The 25,110-nt window shown below is 45.4% G+C and overlaps 1 protein-coding gene across 1 annotated transcript in view; it reads left to right on the top strand.

Annotated features, from left to right (window-relative positions):
- Positions 1–25,110, top strand: part of LOC124605213 (lysyl oxidase homolog 3) — a 122,393-nt gene that overhangs the window by 51,677 nt on the left and 45,606 nt on the right. The window contains exons 3-4 of the mRNA XM_047136759.1: positions 5,565–5,773; positions 22,962–23,049. Of these exons, the coding sequence (XP_046992715.1) occupies positions 5,565–5,773; positions 22,962–23,049 (297 nt within the window). The remainder of the gene's footprint in view (positions 1–5,564; positions 5,774–22,961; positions 23,050–25,110) is intronic.

The raw sequence follows: 25,110 nt of genomic DNA, 5'->3' as shown, positions 1-25,110 counted from the left end.
GGAGTCCTTTAGCTCAAGCCACAGCCAGCCTTTTTATAGAAAAATTTGAAGACATCGCTTAGGACACGGATCCAGATAGGCCAAGTTGCTTTTATTGTTACGTCGACGACACTTTTATCATCTGGCCCTACGGACGTGAAAAACTGGGGGAATCCTTACAACACCTGATCGGCATTCACGATCGCATCACATTTACGATTGGAAGTAGGGATAGGTGGTCCATTGCCCTACCTTGACGTTCTCGTTCTCCAGAAAACCAATGGACACTTCAGCCACAGTGTGTACAGGAAATCTAAACACACGGATCGGTATCTGCACGCTCTTAGACACCTCTATCAAGCACAAAAATGAGGCGTTCCATCGTGCTAAAGTCATCTGAGACGCTGAAAATCTGCCACTAGAACTAATCCACTTCCGGAACATCTTCCACGGAAACGCTACAATTGCCGCCAGGTATCGCAAGCTATTTCTGGTGAGTCACGTAGGAGAAACACCAGCGAAGATGAGAACAAGACACTTGAGCTTTTGCCTTTCTGTGGCACGGGACTTAAAACGCCTAGAGCGTAAAAAAAAAAAAACTACCTCAGTGTGATCGCTACTACGTCGGCTAAACAGTACGCCGGACGGAACACGAGAAATGCTTATGCCTACACTATCCTGAAAAATCACCTATGGCAGAACACGCTTTAGAAAATCGACACCGAATTCTATTCGATGGAACATCTATCATTATGAGGACGAAGAGCTTTTGTTGGTTGGTTGGTTGGTTGTTTGGGGAAGGAGACCAGACAGCGTGGTCATCGGTCTCATCGGATTAGGGAAGGATGGGGAAGGACGTCGGCCGTGCCCTTTCAGAGGAACCATCCCGGCATTTGCCTGGAGCGATTTAAGGAAATCACGGAAAACCCAAATCAGGATGGCCGGACGCGGGATTGAACCGTCGTCCTCCCGAATGCGAGTCCAGTGTCGAACCACTGCGCCACCTCGCTCGTTTGAGCTTTTGTGATAGCGTCGTAAAAGAAGCGGTAGAAATAAAAATATTTGAAAAGACCATCGTCAAGGACGGCGATTTGCAGCTCAGTACAGCCTGGGACTCGGCCATCGCGAAGATGAAGCGGGCGCGACGGACGCGGGACGAAAAAATTGCCACAGTTGGTGAGGAAGAGAGTACCAATGACGTCACAGCCAGCAGCGCGGCTACATAAGGGCGGGGCTACGGCGACACGGCAGTCAAGCTTCACTTCACAATGGCCAAGGAGAGCTCGGTCGAAAGCTGGTGGGATTTTAACAACTTGACGCAGCTGCGAGCCCATAAACTTGCTTCTTGCTGTGCTACATCCCATTAGTGTACCATCCAGTTTGCGTAAAACTGCTTCAAGAAGAAGAGAACCGAAACGTTAATCACAGACGACTGCAGTGCTAGCAAGCGGAACCAGATGGACAGTCGTGTATGGCTTTTGAGACTGATTCTGAGTTAGGTATACGCTTCGCGGACAGAACGTTTCATACTATTGCACTAATTTTTGTGAGAATGTGAAAGAAATGTGTACCTACTTACTTCATTTTTATTGCCCAGTTATCGCTTCAAATACAGAAATCAAAGTTGATAAGTGCAACGTCGTATTTTAATGGTATCCTGAACATCGGCAAAGTGAGTCGCTGGTATGAATAGACAATGAAACTGCATCACACATCAGAATAAATACAACAAAGAGACTGTCACTAACTGAACTTTGCGCTCTATCTTCTCAAAAAGCGCTAAAGAGCAATTACTTGCTTTGGATTTAGGCGCCTCGTTTGTAAGCTATGTATAGTATGAAGGAGCAAAAGTGAATCTGTGAAGGATGTTGGCGATTTTCGAAGATGTGCGGACTATTGTTAGGACTCAACCGCATTTATTTGCAACTTTTTCAGTCAAGAGATGGGTGATATTCTGCAATAAGATATTTATGAATTTCCAATGTTTATAAAATGCTTATTCTGAGCCCTTTCTGTTGAACCTGAAAATCAGTTCTTGTGTTATCAGTTTTGTGGCCTGCTTCGAGTAGAAGATCCGCTGTTGCTGTTTTATTATATCGATTTAGGCGGAATGCCACGGTAACATCTCTCTGACTAACATAAAAGAATATCATTCCCCACTGATACTGTTGGTAATATTCTTGGTCGAATTCTCTGCAACCGTTTATTGCCATAAGTGAAGGGACTTTGCCAGAAACATTGTGGTGGTTGCAGACCTAGATGAAGTGTAATCGACATGATATACATTGCTAACGAATACATAGACATCCAGGGAAGAGGAGCTTTACCTTTAAATAGCCTTCATAACGCTCGTTGAAACATCTGATTGCGTTAAAAGAGAGTTGCTCTGGAGGATATTAGCTTTACCAAGATGCGTCTGATAATACATCCAGATTATCCTCTGCTATGCAGTACTGTTTCGTCAAAAAACGGGTCTGAGTAAAATTGCAATACCAAAACGGGGGTGAAAATGGAGTCTAACTGCTACCATTTTGTTCAGATATCTGCTAGACTTATACCACTCTCTGCGGCATCAACAGCCCGACCCTACACACGCTGACCACTAAACATCAATGAACGAGGGGCGTTGCAACACATTCTTTGCTGGAAGCAGGTTACTTTTATTCAGGATTCCAATACACCATATTATCCCCCTTTCTTTTGGCTCAAAACCGTGTTTTTCAACATTGCTTCCGTTCAGTGCTACGGCCTTACTAAACCTTACTGGGAGTGTCTGTATGCCCAGATGATATCAACCTACTGGTCGACGTAGGAGCCAACATGTTGCTGCATCTGTAACCTCCCCATCAACCACGTACTTCTTCCCACAGAGTGCATCCTTCATTGGGCCAAGTAGATGGATGTCGGAAGGTGCGAGATCCGAGCTTTACGGTGGATGAGAAAAAACAGTCCAATGAAGTCTTGTGAGCTCCTCTCGGGTGTGCAGACTCGTGTGTAGTCTTGATTTGTCATAGTGAAGGAGAAGTTCGTTTGCATTTTTGTGGCGACAAACAGGCAGTAGCCGTTTTCTTCAATTTCCTAAGGGTAGCACAATACATTTCAGAATTGATCGGTGCATCGTGAGGGAGGACATCAAACAGAGTCCCAGAAGACCGTCTTCATGAATTTATCAGCTGAGGGTGTGGCTCTGAAATTTTTCTTTGGAGGAGAGGTGGAGTAGCGCCACGCCATGGATTCCCGTTTTGTTTCCGGTTCGAAGTGTTGAACCCATGTTTCATCGCCTGTGACGATGTTCGACAAAAATTACCAGCATCAGCCTCGTAACACGCAAGCAATTCCTCATATATGGTCCTTCGTTGTTCTTTATGGCGTTCGGTTAACAAGTGACAAACCCAGAGGGGACGCAGATTTGAGTACCCCAACGGGTGGACGACTGTGTCAACATTGCCAACGGGGACGTCCAGTTGAGCAGCGAGGTGTCTGATTGTGATCCGTCGATCACCTTGAATGAGAGTGACCACGCGTTCCAACACTGTTGGAGTCACATTTGTGTCAGGCCGGCCAGCACACTGGAGCGGTGTACTGTAGGTCTATAGAAGAGCGTAGCGTTCCAAAAGAATGGAAAAGGCCACAGCTCATCCCCGTTTTCAAGAAGGGACGTTGAACAGATGTGCAGAACTATAGACCTATATCTCTAACGTCGATCAGTTGTAGAATATTGGAACACGTATTATGTTCTAGTATAATGACTTTTCTGGAGACTACAAATCTAGCCTGTGGGAATCAGCACGGGTTTCGAAAAAGACGATAGTGTCGCGCTATTCGTCCACGAGACTCAGAGGGCAATAGACACGGGTTCCCAGGTAGATGCCATGTTTCTTGACTTTCGCAAGGCGTTTATACAGTTCGCCAAAGTCGTTTAATGAACAGAGTAAGAGCATGTGGACTATCAGACCAATTGTGTGATAGGATTGAAGAGTTCCTAGGTAACAGAAAGCAGCATGTCATTCTCGATGGAGAGAAGTCTTCCGAAGTAAGAGTGATTTCAGGTGCGCCGCAGGGGAGTTCGTAGGACCGTTGCTATTCACAATATACATAAATGACCTTGTGGATAACATCGGAAGTTCACTGAGGCTTTTTGCGGATGATGCTGTAGTATATCGAGAGGTTGTAGCAATGGAAAATTGTACTGATATGCAGGAGGATCTGCAACTAATTGACGCATGGTGCAGGGAATGGCAATTGAATCTCAATGCAGACAAGTGTAATGTGCTGCGAATACATAGAAAGAAAAATCCTTTATCATTTAGCTACAATATAGCAGGTCAGCAACTGGAAGCAGTTAATTCCATAAATTATCTGGGAGTAGGCATTAGGAGTGATTTAAAATGGAATGACCATATAAAATTAATCGTCGGTAAAGCAGATGCCAGACTGAGATTCATTGGAAGAATCCTAAGGAAATGCAATCCGAAAACAAAGGAAGTAGGTTACAGTACACTTGTTCGCCCACTGCTTGAATCCTGCTCACCGGTGTGGGATCCGTACCAGATAGGGTTGATAGAAGAGATAGAGAAGATCCAACGGAGAGCAGCGCGCTTCGTTACAGGATCATTTAGTAATCGCGAAAGCGCTACGGATATGATAGATAAACTCCAGTGGAAGACTCTGCAAGAGAGACGCTCAGTAGCTCGGTACGGGCTTTTGTTGAAGTTTCGAGAACATACCTTCACCGAGGAGTCAAGCAGTAGCTCCCTCCTACGTATATCTCGCGAAGAGACCATGGCCGCGCGGAGGATTAGCCGAGCGGTCTGGGGCGCTGCAGTCATGGACTGTACGGCTGGTCCCGGCGGAGGTTTGATCCTTCCTCGGGCATGGGTGTGTGTGTTTGTCCTTAGCATAATTTATGTTAACTAGTGTTTAAGCTTAGGGACTGATGACCTTAGCAGTTAAGTCCCATAGATTTCACACAGATTTTTGAAGAGACCATGAGGATAAAATCAGAGAGATTAGAGCCCACACAGAGGCATACCGACAATCTTTCTTTCCACGAACAATACGAGACTGGAATAGAAGGGAGGACCGATAGAGGTACTGAAAGTACCCCCCGCCACACACCGTCAGGTGGCTTGGGGAGTATGGATGTTGATGTAGATGTGGATCGGACAGGTTTGCGCGACATTGTTGCGATAATGACAGACGCCTCGCCTAACGACCCACCGTACTTTCGTTCACTGCTGGGTGTCTGTAGACAGTCTGCAAGAGCCTATCAATATCTGCGATGCCCTGATTCCCGCTGATACAAACTCAATGACGGCCCTCTGCTTGGAACACACCTCCGTTGCAGACGCCATTTTGAAGGCCAAGTGGAGAGCCGCTAGCTATGGGAACCTCGTCAAACTATAGGGGCTCAAGCGAGAACATTCCACCAAGTCCTACAACAATTTACACATTTTTTTTTTTTTCAAACTAAATTTTCTGAGAAAAAAACAGCGTTGCGTTAGTTGTTGAAGCCCCTCATACAAAGATTGCCTAAAGGATTTTGCCTCCACATCCAATAATTTACATTTGTACGTTACATGCAGAGGAGCGCTTCTGGATGGACAACCTGTACTGCACGGGGGAGGAGAGCCTGCTGTCGCAGTGCCGCTTCGACGGCTGGGGCAGCAGCGACTGCACCGTCGCGGAGTCGGCCGGCGTCGTCTGCCTCGGCGGCGCCGCCAGCACCACCAGCAGCAGCAGCGACGCGGCTGTCACGCCGCCGCCCGCAGACTCGCCGCGCCTCAAGATAAAGGTCAGTCTCCGGCGCACTGTCTGGGCCGGCGCTGGGGGCTACTGTTTGATGCAGGATGTTATCAGTGTGCACGTGGTGGCTCTGAGGTTCTGATCAACATCCGCTTACGAACTTAAATCGACGTACTGCTCACCTTGGAGCGCTGTAGATCTGACCCCTACCGCCAATCGGTTGTACGGAAACAGTGCAGTAGCATGAGTCGATGTGGGGACGTGACATATTACACTACTGGCCATTAAAATTGCTACACCACGAAGATGACGTGGTACAGACGCGAAATTTAACCGACAGGAAGAAGATGCTGTGATATGCAAATGATTAGCTTTTCAGAGCATTCACACAACTTGGTGCCGGTGGTGACACCTACAACGTGCTGACATGAGGAAAGTTTCCAACCGATTTCTCATACACAAACAGCAGCTGACCGGCGTTGCCTGGTGAAACGTTGTTGTGATGCCTCGTGTAAGGAGCAGAAATGCGTACCATCACGTTTCCGACTTTGATAAAGGTCGGATTGTAGCCTATCGCGAAGGCGGTTTATCGTATCGCGACATTCTTGCTTGTGTTGGTCGAGATCCAATGACTGTTAGCAGAATATGGAATCGGTGGGTTCAGGAGGGTAATACGGAACGCCGTGCTGGATCCCAACGGCCTCGTATCACTAGCAGTCGAGTTGACAGTCATCTTATCCGCATGGTGGTAACGGATCGTGAAGCCACGTCTCGATCCCTGAGTCAACAGATGGGGACGTTTGCAAGACAACAACCATCTGCACGAACAGTTCGATGACGTTTGCAGCAGCATGGACTATCAGCTCAGTGACCATGGCTGCGGTTATCCTTGACGCTGCATCACAGACAGGAGCGCGTGCGATGGTGTACTCAACGACGAACCTGGGTGCACGAATGGCTATATGTCATGTTTTCGGATGAATCCAGGTTCTGTTTACAGCATCATGATGGTCGCATCCGTGTTTGGCGACACCGCGGTGAACGCACATTGGAAGCGTGTATTCGTCATCACCATACTGGCGTATCAGCCGGCGTGATGGTATGGGGTGCCATTGGTTACACGTCTCGGTCACCTCTTGTTCGCATTGACGGTACTTTCAACAGTGGACGTTACATTTCAGATGAGTTACGACCCGTGGCTCCCCCCGTCATTCGATCCCTGCGAAACCCTACATTTCAGCAAGATAATTCACGACCGCATGTTGCAGGTCCTGTACGGGCCTTTCTGAATAAAGAAAATGTTCAACTGCTGCCCTGGCCAGCACATTCTCCAGATCTCTCACCAACTGAAAACGTCTGGTCAATGGTGGCCGAGCAACTGGCTTGTCATAATACGCCAGTCACTACTGTTGATGAACTGTGGTATCGTGTTGAAGCTGAACGAGCAGCTGTACTGTACAAGCCATCCAAGCTTTGTTTGACTCAATGGCCAGGCGTATCAAGGCCGTTATTACGGCCAGAGGTGATTGTTCTGGGTACTGATTTCTCAGGATCTAAACACCCAAATTGCGTGAAAATGTACATGTCAGTTCTAGTATAATATATTTGTCCAATGAATACCCGTTTATCATCTGCATTTCTTCTCAGTGTAGCAATTTTACTGACCAGTAGTGTAGCAGGTAGGAGTTATCGTCAAGATACAAAGGAATTAAAGACATTAGCAAGCTAAAAATTCGTGCCAGACCGGAGACCGGGATTCAAACCCAGGTCTCCTGCTTACTAGGTAAATGCGCTGACCATTACACCATCCGGACACAGTGGTCATCACGACCACACGGACTATCCTATCACACTCCCGTCAGATCCAAAGTCTCAACTTATACCAAACACCACTGATGTTGTGCCCCTGCTCATTAGCCTCATTACTTGCGACATCTCGCCGATTCTGTAAGACTTTGAGCTTGGTGTGCATTTGCACTGAAGGGATCATTTGCCGTCATCATCTGACTTATACAGTAAAATTATATGGATGTGTTGTCTGTTCTTTCAGACATGTCTGAAAGAACAGACACCATTGATGACCAGCAACCGTCTAAAACGAAATTAGAATTATATTAATGCCTTCAGCTGCTAACGGGCGTTGATATATGTCAACGGAGACAGGTGAAAATGTGTACCCCGACCGAGACTCGAACCCTTGATCTCCTGCTTACATGGCAGACGCTCTGTGCATCTGAGCCACCGAAGGCGCAGAGGATAATGCGAGTGCAGGGAGTATCTCGCGTACGCCTCCCGCGAGATCCACATTCTCACCTTATATGCACACATACCCGAACTCTTGCGGCACTTGGTAAGAATGTCTTCCACGAGTAATGAGTGTGTTGGGGTGGGACACTACGAATGTAGTGTGTGGACATAATATGCGCGAGATAGTCCCTGCAGTCGCCCTATAATTTCTGCCCTCGGTGGCTCAGATGGATAGACCGTCTGGCACATAAGCAGGAGATCCCGGGTTCGAGTCCCGGTCGGGGCACACATTTTCACCTGTCCCCGTTGATATATATCACCGCCCGTTAGCAGCTGAAGGTATTAATATATAATTCTAATTTTGACTTACACAGGGTGAACATTGGTAAAACCTACAATCTGCAAGGACGGTTCAAATGGTTCAAATGGCTCTGCGCACTATAGGACTTAACTGCTGCGTTCATCAGTGCCCTAGAACTTAGAACTACTTAAACCTAACTAACCTAAGGACATCACGCGCATCCATGCCCGAGGCAGGATTCGAACCTACGACTGTAGCGCCTAGAACCGCTCGGCCATTCCAGCCGGCCTGGAAGGACGAATTTCCGACTGCAAGTGGGGAAAAAAGATCCTATGAACTTATGTCAGCCGGCCGCTGTGGTCGAGCGGTTCTAGGCGCTTCAGTCCGGAACCGCGCTGCTGCTATGGTCGCAGGTTCGAATCCTGCCTCGGGCATGGATGTGTGTGATGTCCTTAGGTTAGTTAGGTTTAAGTAGTTCTAAGTTCTAGAGGATTGATGACCTCAGATGTGAAGTCTCATAGTGCTTAGAGCCATTTTTGAACATATGTCAGGAAATGCCATTGCCACGGTAGATGGCGCTAACGAATGACAGTTCCTCTGACCACGTGCCGTGTATTCCTTGTGTGTTGCAGGCTGTGTGCCTGACGCACCGTACTGTAACCACCGGAATGGTCCGGTAATCACGTCAGGGACAAGTCGAGATAGTGTTTGTGTACGGCCAATCAGATGAAAAGGTCGGGAGACAGCACGGCTATACCAAAACAGGTACCTTCACAGACACAAAATACATCACACAACATTTCAAGCCCTTTTTGAGAATTTGTGTCCTGTCAGACGAACGTGTTTGGGGGGGGGGGGGAGGCACTTGCCTGGAGCTTGTACTAGGCTTCGTCTCAATATCCTGTAGAACCCATTTATCCGAATCTGGTGTACGCACAGTCCGCAGCCTCCCTATACAGCCAGACATTCGGAAAAAGTACGGCCATCTTCATCAAAAAAAACAGTCCAGCTCATTGAGAGCCGTTCGAACAGCATCACTGCTGCTTTATTTGAGCTTCTCACATTCTAAAGCACTTAGACATCGATAGATTTTCTAGCAGGATAAATAACAACTTGAAACACGTAAGGCACGTGTACTTAGAAATAAGCTTCTTGAAATATATCATAGAGCGAAAAAACAATAGGCACTAACAGTATATAGTGGACAGGTTAAAATCAAACGAAAACCGAATTAAGATGGAAGTAAAATACCCCAACAACAATTGGTAAGCATTATGTAAAACATAAATAATAAAATACTAACAACAGATGTGCCAGTGGCATGTTACAGAGTCATAAATAATGTTGTTAGTAGTGATGAAAAATTTTTCGCAGTAGGGTTCAGTGCAACAGTTGTATGTCCTAAATGCACTACCCTCAACTCATTACATCACCGCTTCATTTGTGATGAATATAAAGAAAGGCCTACATGGAAGGAAGTTGCAGTGCACGTTACTTTCTTCAAACAGGGTGGCGGAAAAGAAATAACACAGAACAATTTATTCTTTCCGGAAGAAGTTTATTAACAACAACAAAATTTAATATTTTTTTATGTTTGTAAATTACCTCAGTTATGTTATAAATAAAAACTGAGATGATAATGCATAAGAAAATAGAAAATATTTCAAAGATGTTTATTACAAAAAGTACAAGAAAAAAGACTAACAAAGAAACTTCGATAGTATGTTGAAAATTGTTCCAGAAACATGATGTAGACTAAAGGTATAATTACTACCCACATGACAAAATGAAGAAGCATTTTAAAGTAGGGGACTGTTGTTGGGGATGAAGTATGGAGAGGATTTCACGGTCCCCGTGGCCGTTACTGAAGCTGTGAAGTCCTTAACACAACCCCGAAATAGCATTACCTACAGTGATACAATGCTACGGACTGAAGAACAGCTACAACGACTGCATCAACAAAGTACTGTTTACAAACGCAATGACATTATGTGTGGGTAGGCGCAGTTAACGTCCTTCGTTTCCTGATCCGCCGCAAAAGACGCAGACGCACCTTGCAGCCGCACCACAGCCACAGTCTCCTGATCGTCCCGGCTTATTTTCGTGTATTAAAGAACTCCGTCGGTGAAAAAAGTGGTTAAGTGCCAGAATTCAAACCCAAATGTCTCATATTCGATCTCCATTGATGTGAAAAAGGCCGAGTTACACCGCGATTCGGTATCCACATTATATCACTATATCTGGCTGGTTAAATCAACACAAAAGGTGTGAAGAAGGCAACGACACGCTTTCTCCAACAGGACCATGACTAATAAGGCTTTGTGGTGTTCAAAACAACATTGGGATTGGTGACTGTTTTATTTACAGAGACGATGTACACGATTTTTCCGTCTAATCTTACCTTAAAGTGATGATGCTACGGTAGGAATGGAATTTGGTCGCTGAAATAAAGCAATACTAAAGCAGGGTCAGAAAACCAAGTCCAGCACTATCGAGAAACTAACTTCTCGAAGGAAGGACCCTTGTCCTAAGACACAATAATAATTCCTCGTACATGGAACTGCGATGTCACAGTGTCTTCGCGTGACCACGGGTCGTTTAAGACGGCCGTCCGCCCAGGTAAGGACCCCGGCAGTGAGCACGGTAGTCGCGCCATACCATCGTAGAATGCACCGGCACGTACAATACCGTTGTCAGTCAGCCGTTGAAACCCTGACGTCGTTCGAAACAATCTCATTCCGATCAATGTGCCCCCCCCCCCCCCCCCCCCCCTCCCACGGCAACTTTACTAACAGAGATCTCAGTCAGTTTGAACGAAAAAAAGAAAAGAAAAAACATGGGAGCTGGGTCACAAAGTCCCTTTCGCCACAAAGCCCCTTTCGCCAACTAGACACTGCCATTAGACATACGTTTGTATTACAAACGAAGTATTTCTACAGATTGTCACCAATCAGACGTGTCTGTTGGGAGAGTAAGACAAGCTTGTACTTGGCTTCGTCTCAATATCCTGTAGAACCCGTTTATCCGAATCTGGTGTACGCACAGTCCGCAGCCTCCCTGTACAGCCAGACATTCGGAAAAAGTACGGCCATCTTCATCAAAAAACCAGTCCAGCTCATTGAGAGCCGTTCGAACAGCATCACTGCTGCTTTATTTGAGCTTCTCACATTCTAAAGCATGTAGACATCGCTGATTAATATTAAATTATAGAGATGGACGGGGGACCGGGACCGCGGGAAATGGGGGGTGGGGGGGGGGGGGGGGGAGGGGAGTGGTAGACGATTCTATAACTCATTCCCCCCTGCCCGTCACATCGGTATCGGTTGTTCTAAAGCAGGGATAGTAAAACTCCGAACGGTGCTGCTCTAAAGCAGCAGTTAGAGGTTCTTCCCCCCTCCCCCACCCCCCCGCCTCCCCACCCCCGGCTCACCACACTACTCACCTATTCATCGCCGCCACTGGCGTCTGAAGTTGAAATGCAGTCAAAATCTATCTTAAATACAAACGCTATTATGGTTGGGAATGGAGTGAGACAGGGTTGTAGCCTATCCCCGATGTTATTCAATCTGTACATTGAGCAAGCAGTAAAGGAAACAAAAGAAAAATTCGGAATAGGAATTAAAGCCCACGGAGAAGAAATAAAAACTTTGAGGTTCGCCGATGACACTGTAATTCTGTCAGAGACAGCAAGGGACTTGGAAGAGCGGTTGAACAGAATGGACAGTGTCTTGAAAGGAGGATATAACATGAACATCAACAAAAGCAAAACGAGGATAATGGAATGTAGTCGAATTAAATCGGGTGATGCTGAGGGAATTAGATTAGGGAATGAGACACTTAAAGTAGTAGAGGAGTTTTGCTGTTTGGGGAGCCAAATAACTGACGATGGTCGAAGTAGAGAGGATATAAAATGTAGACTGGCAATGGCAAGGAAAGCGTTTCTGAAGAAGACAAACTTGTTAACATCGAGTATAGATTTACGTGTCAGGAGGTCGTTTCTGAAAGTATTTGTATGGAGTGTAGCTATGTATGGGAGCGCAACAGGGACGATAAATAGTTTGGACAAGAAGAGAATAGAAGCTTTCGAAATGTGGTGCTACAGAAGAATGCTGAAGATTAGATGGGTATATCACATAACTAATGAGGAGGTATTGAATAGAATTAGGGAGAAGGTAAATTTGTGGCACACTAGAAGAAGGCATCGGTTGGTAGGACATGTTCTGAGGCATCAAGGGATCACCAATTTAGTATTGGAGGGCAGCGTGGAGGGTAAAAATCGTAGAGGGAGGCCAAGAGATGAATACACTAAGCAGATTCATAAGTATGTAGGCTGCAGTAGGTACTGCGAGATGAAGAAGTTTGCACAGGATAGAGTAGTATGGAGAGCTGCATCAAACCAGTCTCAGGACAGAAGAGCACAACAACAATAAGCGAAAAATAGCTTTTCTAGCTATTTCAATTATTTTTTCAAAATTTTCTTCATCCTGCACACTGTCAGTACGTTGTCTTCCTGTGTGCTGTGTCCACTTGCTTCAGTGGGCTGGTGTTTGTACAGCAGCTTGCGCTTTTCATTTTCTTTACTAGTATCGCCTTTAGCGCTGGCTAAATGACACCAGTGTTAGGCAAGTGACAGAGGGATCCCCTCCGGAAAATAACGAGCAGTTCGGGAAAGAAGGCCAGTGTCCAGTCTGTGCGCGGGATGAGTGGGCTGGGGGGGGGGGGGGGTGGAGAGGGGGGGGGGAGGCAGGATCTTGGTAGGACTTGCGGAGGAGGCTCGGCCGGCAGCGATTGAGCGCTTTGGCTGCATACAGTTGCAAATCGTGCCTCGTGTAGGCACGAATGACGCCTGCCGCCTAAGTTCAGAGACCGTCCTCAGTTTCCACAGGTGGATGGCTTCCAGCGGGGTGGAAGTAGAGCTATCGCTTCGCAGCATCGTTCCACGAACTGATCGCAGACCTCTGGTTTGGAGCAGTACGGAAGGTCTAAACCAGAGGCTCAGACGATTCTGCGATGGTATCGGATGCAAATTTTTCGACCTTTGCTACCCGTTTGAGAATTGTATGGTACTCCTTTAATAGGTCAAGCACGCATTACAAGAAGGAAGCGGCTTCCAGGGTAGAGGAGTACATGTGGCGTACACATTTGGGTTCTTTAGGTTAGAGAAATCCCTCCACAGACCCGATGAGATGCATTATGAGTCCAGACAGAGTAGCATTCGTCATAGCAGATCGGAGAAAGAAAATGTGAAAATAGTATTAATTAAGTGCAGGTGTAGCTATCGAGAGGTCCCCACATAGTACAGGGGCAAGATAGCCGGCTGGAACCAGAGGATGATAGCAATGAAATTCTAAACTCTGATTGGAATATTTATCACAAAGATAGGTTGAACGCTGCTGGTGAAGGCGTGTTTATAGCAATGAAATGTACGATAATAACTAGTAACATTAGTATCAGAATGCGAAATAGTTTGATTGAAGTGTTAAAGGTGGATCAGACTTAGCCATCGGATGCTTTATATACCCAACGCCTCGGCGGAACAGTTGAGGGAAATGTGGAGAATATTTCGCATAATTTACCTGATCATGTTATACTTTAGGGAGACTCAAGTTATGAGGACGGGTAATAGAGACAGACAATAATGAGAAATTGTTTCAAGTACGTTATCCGAAAAATACCTTCAGCAGTTAATCAGAGAACCGATTCGTGAAATAACATCTTAGACCTGCCGGCGACGGGCAAACCCGAACTTTTCGATTCAGTTAGCGTATAAAGTGGGAATCAGTGATCATAAGGTCTTTGCAGCATCACTGAATACGGGTATAAGTATGAATACAAAGAAAGGCAGGAAGATCTTTCTGTTTAGCATGAGCGACCTAACAGGTCATCACGAAAATTTTGTATCCAGCACTGACAACGCTGAGCATCGATGGATAAAGTTCAAGAGCATCATACGATACGCTTTAAGCAAGTATGTACCGAACAGAATTGTGAGGAATGGAAAAGACCCATCATGGTTTGACAACCACGTTAGGAAGCTGCTACGAAAGCAAAGAGAGCTTCACTGCAAATTTAAATGTAGACGAAGATTCACAGATAAACGGTACGTAACCGTAGCTAAAATTAGTGTAATGAGGACTATGCGTGAATCATTCAATGGACACGAAAGTAAAACTCTAGCTACCAGCTTGAAAGGGCCGAAAAACTAAACGTCTTTTTCCAAAAGTGTTTCACAAAGGAAGCTCACACTGTAGTTTCTCCTTTAAATAGTCGCACGGACGACAAAGTAGTAGATATCGATTTAAGCGACCGAGGGACAGAAAAGCAACTCAAATCGCTCAACAGAGGAAGGGTCACTGGACCTAACTGGATACCAATTCGATAACTGGATTCTTGACAGACCGTGCGAGAGAACTTGCTCCTCTTCTAGCGGCGGAGTACATGATTGGAGAAAAGCACAACCCGTTCCCGTTTTGAAGAAGCGTCGTCGAACGCAGACGCAAAACCATAGGCCTTTTTTATCACTGACGTTCAGGCTGTTGTAAAATTTTGTAACATAAACGCTCGCACAGTATGACATGTCTGGTGACCGAAAATCTTCTCTACAGCAATCAACATGGCTTCCGAAAACACCGGTCGTATGAAACCCCTCCTACTTTGTTCGTCCACGAGACGCAGAAAGCAGTAGATACAGGCGCCCGTGTTAGATACTATGTTCCTTGACTTTCGAGAGGCATTCGATACTGTTCGACACTGCCACGTAAGGAACAAAATATTAGCGCATAGATCATCATAGACTGTGTGACGGGATTGAAGAATTTCTAGCAAACAGAACACAGCATCTCATTATCAACGGAGAGAAGCCCTCAGGCGGAACTGACTTCGGAAATGTCCCAGGGGAGTGTTATAGAGCCATTACGTTTCACAATATATATAAATGACATGGTAGATAACGTCGGAAATTCCATAAGGCTATTCGCGGATGATGCTGTTGTACACAGAGAAGTTGAGACGGTGGAAACGTGTAGTGAAATGTAGGAAGACCAGACGATCGACAGATGGTGCAAGGAGCGCCAATTAACCTTCGACGTAAACAGATGTAAAGTACTGCGAATACATAAACTGAAGGATCCTTTATTTTATGATTACATAACTGTGCGACAATCTCCGCATCAGTTACTTCCACAAGGTATGTAGGACTATGCGTAAGGAGCGTCTTGTAAAGTACTGCGAATACATAAATTGAAGGATCCTTTATTTTATGATTACATAACTGCGCAACAATCTCTGAATCAGTTACTTCCACAAGGTATGTAGGAGTATGCGTAAGGAGTGTCTGAAGTTGCACTACAACATAAAATTAATCGCAAGTAATGCAGGTACCAGACTCAGATACACTGGAAATGTAGTACAATAACAAAGGAAGTAGCATACAAAACACTCGTTCAACCCCGGATACTACAATATTACTCGCCAGTGTGGGATCCGTACCGGACAGGAGTGATAGAGGAAATAGAGAAGATTCAAAGAAGGGACCACGTTTCGTTAAAGGTACATTTAGTAGGCGCGAAAGCGTGACGGAGGCGCTCCGCCAACTCAATGGCAGACGCTGCAATAAAGGCATTTTGCATCATGTTCTACATCTACATCTACATCCATACTCCGCAAGCCACCTGACGGTGTGTGGCGGAGGGTACCCTGAGTACCTCTATCGGATCTCCCTTCTATTCCAGGCTCGTATTGTTCGTGGAAAGAAGGATTGTCGGTATGCTTCTGTGTGGGCTCTAATCTCTCTGATTTTATCCTCATGGTCTCTTCGCGAGATATACGTAGGAGGGAGCAATATACTGCTTGACTCTTCGGTGAAGGTATGTTCTCGAAACTTCAACAAAAGTCCGTACCGAGCTACTGAGCGTCTCTCTTGCAGAGTCTTCCACTGGAGTTTATCTATCATCTCCGTAACGCTTTCGCGATTACTAAATGATCCTGTAACGAAGCGCGCTGCTCTCCGTTGGATCTTCTCTATCTCTTCTATCAACCCTATCTGGTACGGATCCCACACTGCTGAGCAGTATTCAAGCAGTGGGCGAACAAGCGTACTGTAACCTACTTCCTTTGTTTTCGGATTGCATTTCCTTAGGATTCTTCCAATGAATCTCAGTCTGGCATCTGCTTTACCGACGATCAACTTTATATGATCATTCCATTTTAAATCACTCCTAATGCCTACTCCCAGATAATTTATGGACCTGCTATTTTGTAGCTAAATGATAAGGGATCTATCTTTCTATGTATTTGCAGCACATTACACTTTTCTACGTTGAGATTGAATTGCCATTCCCTGCACCATGCGTCAATTCGCTGCAGATCCTCCTGCATTTCAGTACAATTTTCCATTGTTAAAACCTCTCGATATACCACAGCACCATCCGCAAAAAGCCTCAGTGAACTTCTGATGTCATCCACAAGGTCATTTATGTACGAGTGAATAGCAACGGTCCTACGAACTCCCCCTGCGGCACACCTGAAATCACTCCTACTTCGGAAGACTTATCTCCATTGAGAATGACATGCTGCGTTCTGTTAACTAGGAACTCTTCAAACCAATCACACAATTGGTCTGATAGTCCATATGCTCTTACTTTGTTCATTAAACGACTGTGGGGAACTGTATCGAACGCCTTGCGGAAGTCAAGAAACACGGCATCTACCTGCGAACCCGTGTCTATGGCCCTCTGAGTCTCGTGGACGAATAGCGCGAGCTGGGTTTCACACGACCGGCTTTTTCGAAACCCATGCTGATTCCTACAGACTAGATTTCTAGTCCCCAGTAAGTCATTATACTCGAACATAATACGTGTTCCAAAATTCTACAACTGATCGACGTTAGAGATATAGGTCTATAGTTCTGCACATCTGTTCGACGTCCCTTCTTGAAAACAGGGATGACCTGTGCCCTTTTCCAATCCTTTGGAACGCTACGCTCTTCTAGAGACCTACGGTGCACCGCTGCAAGAAGGGGGGCAAGTTCCTTCGCGTACTCTGTGTAAAATCGAACTGGTATCCCATCAGGTCCAGCGGCCTTTCCTCTTTTGAGCGATTTTAATTGTTTCTCTATCCCTCTGTCGTCTATTTCGATATCTACCATTTTGTCATCTGTGCGACAATCTAGAGAAGGAACTACAGTGCAGTCTTCCTCTGTGAAACTGCTTTGGAAAAAGACATTTAGTATTTCGGCCTTTAGTCTGTCATCCTCTGTTTCAGTACCATTTTGGTCACAGAGTGTCTGGACATTTTGTTTTGATCCACCTACCGCTTTGACATAAGACCAAAATTTCTTAGGATTTTCTGCCAAATCAGTACATAGAACTTTACTTTCGAATTCATTGAACGCTTCTCGCATAGCCCTCCTCACACTACATTTCGCTTCGCGTAATTTTTGTTTGTCTACAAGGCTTTGGCTATGTTTATGTTTGCTGTGAAGTTCCCTTTGCTTCCGCAGCAGTTTCCTAACTCGGTTGATGTACCACGGTGGCTCTTTTCCATCTCTTACGATCTTGCTTGGCACATACTCATCTAACGCATATTGTACGATGGTTATGAACTTTGTCCACTGATCCTCAACACTATCTGTACTTGAGACAAAACTTTTGTGTTGAGCCGTCAGGTATTCTGTAATCTGCTTTTTGTCACTTTTGCTAAACAGAAAAATCTTCCTACCTTTTTTAATATTTCTATTTATAGCCGAAATCATCGATGCAGTAACCGCTTTATGATCGCTGATTCCCTGCTCTGCGTTAACTGTTTCAAATAGTTCGGGGCTGTTTGTCACCAGAAGGTCTAATATGTTATCGCCACGTGTCGGTTCTCTGTTTAACTGCTCAAGGTAGTTTTCAGATAAAGCACTTTAAAAAATTCCACTGGATTCTTTGTCCCTGCCACCCGTTATGAACGTTTGAGTCTCCCGCTCTATATCCGGCAAATTAAAATCTCCACCCAGAACTATAACATGGTGGGGAAATCTACTCGAAATATTTTCCAAATTATCCTTCAGGTGTTCAGCCACAACAGCTGCTGAGCCAGGGGGCCTATAGAGACATCCAATTACCATGTCTGAGCCTGCTTTAACAGTAACCTTCACCCAAATTATTTCACATTTCGGATCACCGTCAATTTCCTTCGATACTATTGCACTTCTTATCGTTATAAACACGCCTCTCCCTGCACTGTCCAGCCTGTCTCTGCGGTATACATTCCAGTCTGAGTTTAGGATTTCGTTACTGTTTACGTCTGGTTTCAGCCAACTTTCTGTCTCTAGTGACCGTTTATTAATGAGAGTAGTTTTGGGACATTTCTATAGACGCTCCTGCAGTTTACTATTAGCACATTAATATTGTTATTCCCCGTTGCATTTTGCCTGCTCCTACCTTGCCGCGTCTCAGGAGGCGTGTTGTCGGGCCTAGGGAGGGAATTCTCTAACCTAAAAAAACCCCATGTGCACTCCACACGTACTCCGCTACCCTTGTAGCCGCTTCCGGCGTGTAGTGCACGCCTGACCTATTCAGGGGGACCCTACATTTCTCCACCCGATAGCGGAGGTCGAGAAATTTGCACCCCAGATCTCCGCAGAATCGTCTGAGCCTCTGGTTCAAGCCTTCCACTCGGCTCCAAACCAGAGGGCCGCGATCGGTTCTAGGAACGATACTACAAATATTTAGCTCTGATTCCACCCCGCTGAACCCGCCACTCCCCTTGGGGAGAGGGTGGCCCAACCGCGCCCGGTACCCGCGAAGATGTATCGACAGCAGGGACAGTGGGTGAAGCATGTAACACCTGAGGTGTACCTTGCGACGCACCAGACTCCCCACTGCCGCTACACTCCGAAGCAGCAGCCTGAAGACGGCTGACCGCGGCCATCAACACGCTCAGCTGTTCGCGAACAGTGGCCAGCTCCTCCTGCGTCCGTACGCAGCAGTCACACATCATCACATGTTATGATGTACTGTTGAAGTTTCGAGAGCGTACATCCCTAGAAGAGTCAACCAGTGTATTTTTTCCTCCTACTTATCTCTCTCGAAAAGTTCATTAAGATAAAATTAGGGAGTCGAGTCCACGTGTAGGCTTACCAGCTGTCATTCTTCCAAGAGCCATACGCTACTGGAACAGAAAAAGGTGGAAATGACACCCAGTACACAAAATGCCCTCCGTCACAAACCGTAAGGTGGCATGCGGAGTACAGACCACCTTTCGTCCGGTGTATCGCAGCAACTCGACGTGGCATGGACTCAACAAGTCGTTGGAAGTCCCCTGCAGAAATAATGAACCATGCTGCCTCTATAGCCGTCCATAACAGCGAAAGTGTTATCGGTCCAGGATTTTGTGCACGAAATGACGTCTCGATCATGTCCCATAAATGTTCGATGGAATCCATATCGTGCGATCTGGGTGTCCATAACATTCACTCGAATGTCCAGAACGTTCTTCAAACCAACAGCGAACGATGGTGGCACAGTGACATTGCACATTGTCATATATAAAAATTCCATCGTTGTTTTGGAACAAAAGGTCCATGAATGGCTGCAAATGGTCTCCAGGTAGACAAACATACCCATTTCCAGTCAATTATCGGTTCAGTTGGACCAGTGGACCCAGTCCATTCCATATAAACATAGCCCACACTATTATGGAGCCACCATCAACTTGCATAGTGCCTTGTTGACAATCTGTACCCATGGCTTCTTAGGGTCTGCGCTACACTCTAACCCTACCATCACCTCTTACCAACTGAAATCTGGACTCATCTGACAAGGTCACGGTTTTCCAACCGATGTGGTCACGAGCCCAGGAGAGACGATTCGAGAAACGTCGTGCTTTTAGCAAAGGTACTCTTGTCGGTCGTCTGCTGCCATAGCTCATTAACGACAAATTTTGCCGCACTGCCCTAGCAGATACGTTCGTCGTACGCTCTACATTTATTCCGCATTTATTTCACGCAGTGTTGTTTGCCTCTTAGCACAAAAAGATCTACGTAAACGTTGCTGCTCTCGGTCGTTGAGTGAAGGACGTCGTCCACTGCGATGTCTGTGGTGTGAGGTTTTGCCTGAAATTTATATTCTTGGCATAATCTTGACACTGCAGATCTCGTAATACTGAATTCTCTAACTATTTCCGAAATGGAATGTCCCATGCATCTAGCTCCAGTTATCAAAGTCTGTTAATTCCCGCCGTACAGCCAGAGTCTCTTCTGAATCCTTTTCACATGAATTACCTGAGTAAAAATCAAAGCTGCGCCATTGCATCGCCCTTATGTGCCTTGTGTACGCGATACTACCGCTATCCCATGACTTTTGTCACATCAGTGCGTAAGCGGAGCAGAGGCGAATGGGGGTCATTGATGCTGCTGCACTTCTGTTTAGTATGTTCAACGATATTTTCAGAACCATACGCTATCGGTTAGCGTGGAAACATGAAGAGATAGTGGCCATACCGATCACTAGCAAAGGCCTGCGACAAGCACAAAATTACAGGCTTAAACCTTGTTAGCAGGCCTATCGAAAGTCTTCGAGACGGTGTATCTCAAGAGGAGGAGGCGTCACGTCACTATCGAGGCGATAGTATCCGAGCAGTCTTTCGGGTTTTAGAAGGGTCATTCGACAGAGCAGCATTCAGATTTTAGAACGGTAATTCGACCGAGGATCAGCTCCTGCTATTAGTGAGGGAGGCTTTTGATTCTACGGACAGCCCCGGGTACATCTGGGCGGTGCTGCTCAACGTTTCCAGGGCGTTACCGCCTCTTGTTCACCCTACTTGAGCATGGGAGCCGATGTCACGTGTCCGCCTCATCCCCTCCCATCTCGACGATAGGACATCCCTTGCCTGAGATGAAGCTGGAATGTCTACAGTTCGTAATATCTGTGCTGGGCTCAGGCCTTGGATCGATCCTGTGCAAACTCTACACCGCTGACGCATGTAAAACACTCCAAGAATTTGTGTAGAGAAATTGCAGATTGGGGACTTAGTGTGGAATAGGTGTGGAAGGTTATAACTGCTAATCTGTGTAGATCTCAGGAGTGATTTCATGGTCTAGGACGGGAAGATGGTTTACATGATCCTAGGAAAGTAGGCAGAGTGTGCGGAGATTTAAAGAATGTGGGACGAGATGGCAGAGGCACTGCAGCAGGCGCGGGTTCTTTTGGATGGGAAATATAGTACGGTATTTTGATTCGATTTTGCGGTTGACAGGAATAGCGAAAGTACTCCAAGTCTTTCAGGAGCAGTGGGAACTTTAGAAGCTGGTATAGCATTCAACAAAGGGAGGGTAAACAGATAAGGAAAGTGAGGCAGATTTGAAGGTCCTTAAGGGTTTTGAGGGCATGCTAAAACTTTTAGCCTATTGTGGGCTTTCGTAAGGATAGTTAATAGGTGGGTGTTCGTCTTACAATGAGTGTTAGTCTAAAGTGTTTTAGTGCTTAGCTACGTGAATTTGAGGGCTATGGGTTGTGAGCATGAGCTTTTGAGGATAGAAAGCTCGTGTCCTTTTTTATAATTAATGTCGGATAGAGGGTGGTATGGACAGCAAGGAAAGTGGTATCGTCAGCGTTTCCAAATAGTTACACAGAAGATAATGGTTAAAGAACGTCGGTTATGTCTAGAAGATAAAAGAGAGGTGACAGGATGGATCCTTGGAGCATGCCTGCAGTTAGATGGAAAGTGTGTGAGTGAGTGTTGTTTATTGTTACATACAATGAACAGTTAGATAGAAAGGATGCAATTAGGTACGTTTAACAGTTGAGTTGGAACTAGACGCCACAATAACGTACACTGTTGTAGGGTCTTTCTTTGTTTATGGATAAGAAGGAAGGAAGGTCGGCGTTGGTTGTGTTTTGGTTTAGAAGGTAGACCAGGTGTAGGATGGATTCAAGGACCAAGATTGTAGTAAGGTTGATAGATCAGTAGGAAGAAGTTCCACTAGGAGACTAGTTTGGTTTTAGGGAAAGGAGAAAGTTTGAGGTCTTCCATAGCTCATGATAGAAACCAATAAAGAAAACGGTGTTATGTGGGCTATCAAAGGTTTCTGGGACGGAGAAAGCACTTTCCTTAAGGTGGTGGTATGTGATGAAGCCGTGACCAGGCGCTGTGTCGTGTTTCTTTGTAACAGAGGCTTGTGCGATGTGTTGTGATCGTTGTGTTTCATTCTATTAATAATGTGGAGAGTGATTGGAAAGTAGGAGCAAGAGGAACAGCACCTGTATCAATGTCCTTGAGGATGTATGGGTCACGGTGCGGTCAAAACTGGATTTGTAAGAAATGGTAAATGTGTCTTAAATACCTGTTAGTTGTGGTAGCCAAGCTGGCACACAACCAATGGACTTGACTACGTGACGTGGTGCTGTGCGAAGTTGAAGTTCTCTATGCTGGAGCCTCCTATGGGCTGTTTACTCTTACTAATTGTAAGACCGTCCGGCGTCATCTTGAGCTTTGGGCGAGGGCACAACATTGCATTTTTGTACTGTAGCTGCCGCTCGTTCTTCTGCTTATTTAATATTAGTTTATGGGAACCTTGACACGTTCTCTTACAAAACTTGGGTGACATTTTTGTGAGCTTTAACAATTACTTTGGCTTTTGCATCCATAAGCAATTGTAGTAGTGCTGCCCTCCAGAGATAGTAAATACATCAACTTTCTGTTGCAGGACGCTACGAAGCACAAGATGAAGGTGAGGCTGGTTGGCGGACGAGTTCCTACGGAAGGTCGCGTCGAGGTCAAGTTCGGGGATTCTGGTGAGTCCAGAGGCCGTTTCGGCCACCCATGGCTCCTCAAGTTTCATTGTTGTTCATATGGAGAACACTGTCACCTGTAATCACTATTCTTAACACAAATTCAGAAATATTATTCTGATCAATCTGGAAACAAAAGCAGTCGCAGTGTATCTTACAAAGAGCTACTGTCCAACTGTCGCGGATCGTGCTTCCAACCTGTCATTCCAAGCCACAGTTTTCTTAATTTATTGCTGATCCAGGTCACATTTTGTATCTATCAAATCAGTCTGCCCAGTCAATAATTCCTTACTACCACGTTCTTTATTATCCAGGCCCATATCCAACTACTCAAACCGCTTGTCGGTGCACGTCAGAGCGTATTTCGTATCGGGTTTAGTCTGTTTCTTTTCTGTTCCCTTGTGGATGTTTGAAATATCTAAATGAACCGCAAGAAAGGTGTAGTTACCTGATGAAAAGTTCTTAGAAAAATTCGAAAACCCTTTATCTGCAACGAATTTAGAAATATGCTACGATCCCTAAATCTCCCTCTCTACAAGAATAATTAAGGTGAGGCTATCTCGAAAACCTTTCGGAATAGGACATATGTGCATATGAAGTTTTCTGCCTCAAATGAACGTTCCTGTGATACCCTGTATAGAGATTTAAACAGATGAAAAGAAATTTTCGAAACACTTTTGTTACTTGATAACACTGACGCGACACGCGGTGATTCGTGTGGGTACCTGACCGGCTGTTCACTTGACTGTGTCAATTTTCTTCCACTCAAGAGAGACCACAATGCGTATTATGGTTTCCCTTAAGGAAATGGTGAAGTTTGTTCCACGTTCCTCTCCGACTGAAAATGGTAGATATTCCCCCGCTCTCATCAGTATTCTACGAAAATACAGCGATTTCGGTAAACAAGTGCAAAAACAAATACAAAAAGAAATACAGATATCCACGATTAATGATGTAGCATGCAAACGTTCACGTTTCTGGTGTCAGGAATTAAATGCTTCATGCCTTTCCGCGAGTTTTATCACATATATTGAAACAGTTTATTGAGTTCATGTTGCAACGCTACGACAACGTGTCTATGATAGCACATCTCATGTCTGTCGTAAAGTGAACATGTACTGTACTATTGCAGAGTTTTGTTGGCTGAAAATCTGTAAATCCGATTGAGTATGAACATGACAGCTCGAAGATGAATCTGTAGTGCTGTCCGATGACTATTTGTACCAATGGATCGTTTTCTTTATAGAGTCTACTGACTTGTAAGACTTTACTAGATACACTGGAAAATTATATGTATCCATAGTTGCCACTGGGAATCGTTTTTCATTAGGGCAGTACCGCTCTACACTAAAGTCAAGAGCGTGCGTTGCATTCTTTAAGCCATCTCTCGTTACACCTGGAAGGAGAAAATCGGATGTACAAAATAGCCGCCATAATCGCTGGATTTGGCCCATCAGATTCATTTCTGTAGTGATTATTTAGTTAAAAAGAAGAAAGCACCCGTATTGTTGACGTCACGTATATAGTGCATGATCAGTTCGTGTACTACCTTAACACTTTCACATCCATAATAAATATTTATTGGGATTCCGAAGACTCCACAATACAACTTCATTAATTAAAATTACTGGCGACCTCAAAAACGCCATGGACGGGAAACGACCATTTTGCTGGTGCTTGATTTCAGCTACGAGTCTGATGCAGTTGATCCCGAAATTTCGCTATTACGAAAATAATAACTGAATATGTGAGTGTGTGCACTCATGTGGTTGACATCTAACTGTGAAACAGTTATCGACGGGTCGCCGGTGTAATGGTGCACTAATCGTGAAAAAATATGCTCCCAGAACTTCGTCAGGGTTAGCTGGCCGTTGTGCCCGAGCGGTTCTAGGCGCTTCAGTTCGGAACCGCGTTGCTGCTACGGTCGCAGTGTCTCGGGTATGGATGTGTGTGCTGTTCTTACGTTAGTTAGGTTTAAGTAGTTCTAAGTCTAGGGGACTGATGACCTCAGATGTTAAGTCCCATAGTGCTCAGAGCCATTTGAACATTCGTCAGGGTTAATCC

The sequence above is a fragment of the Schistocerca americana genome, chromosome 3 (assembly GCF_021461395.2).
Source record: "Schistocerca americana isolate TAMUIC-IGC-003095 chromosome 3, iqSchAmer2.1, whole genome shotgun sequence".
In the NCBI taxonomy this organism is placed as follows: domain Eukaryota; kingdom Metazoa; phylum Arthropoda; class Insecta; order Orthoptera; family Acrididae; genus Schistocerca; species Schistocerca americana.
This window is presented reverse-complemented; position numbering and strand designations above follow the sequence as displayed.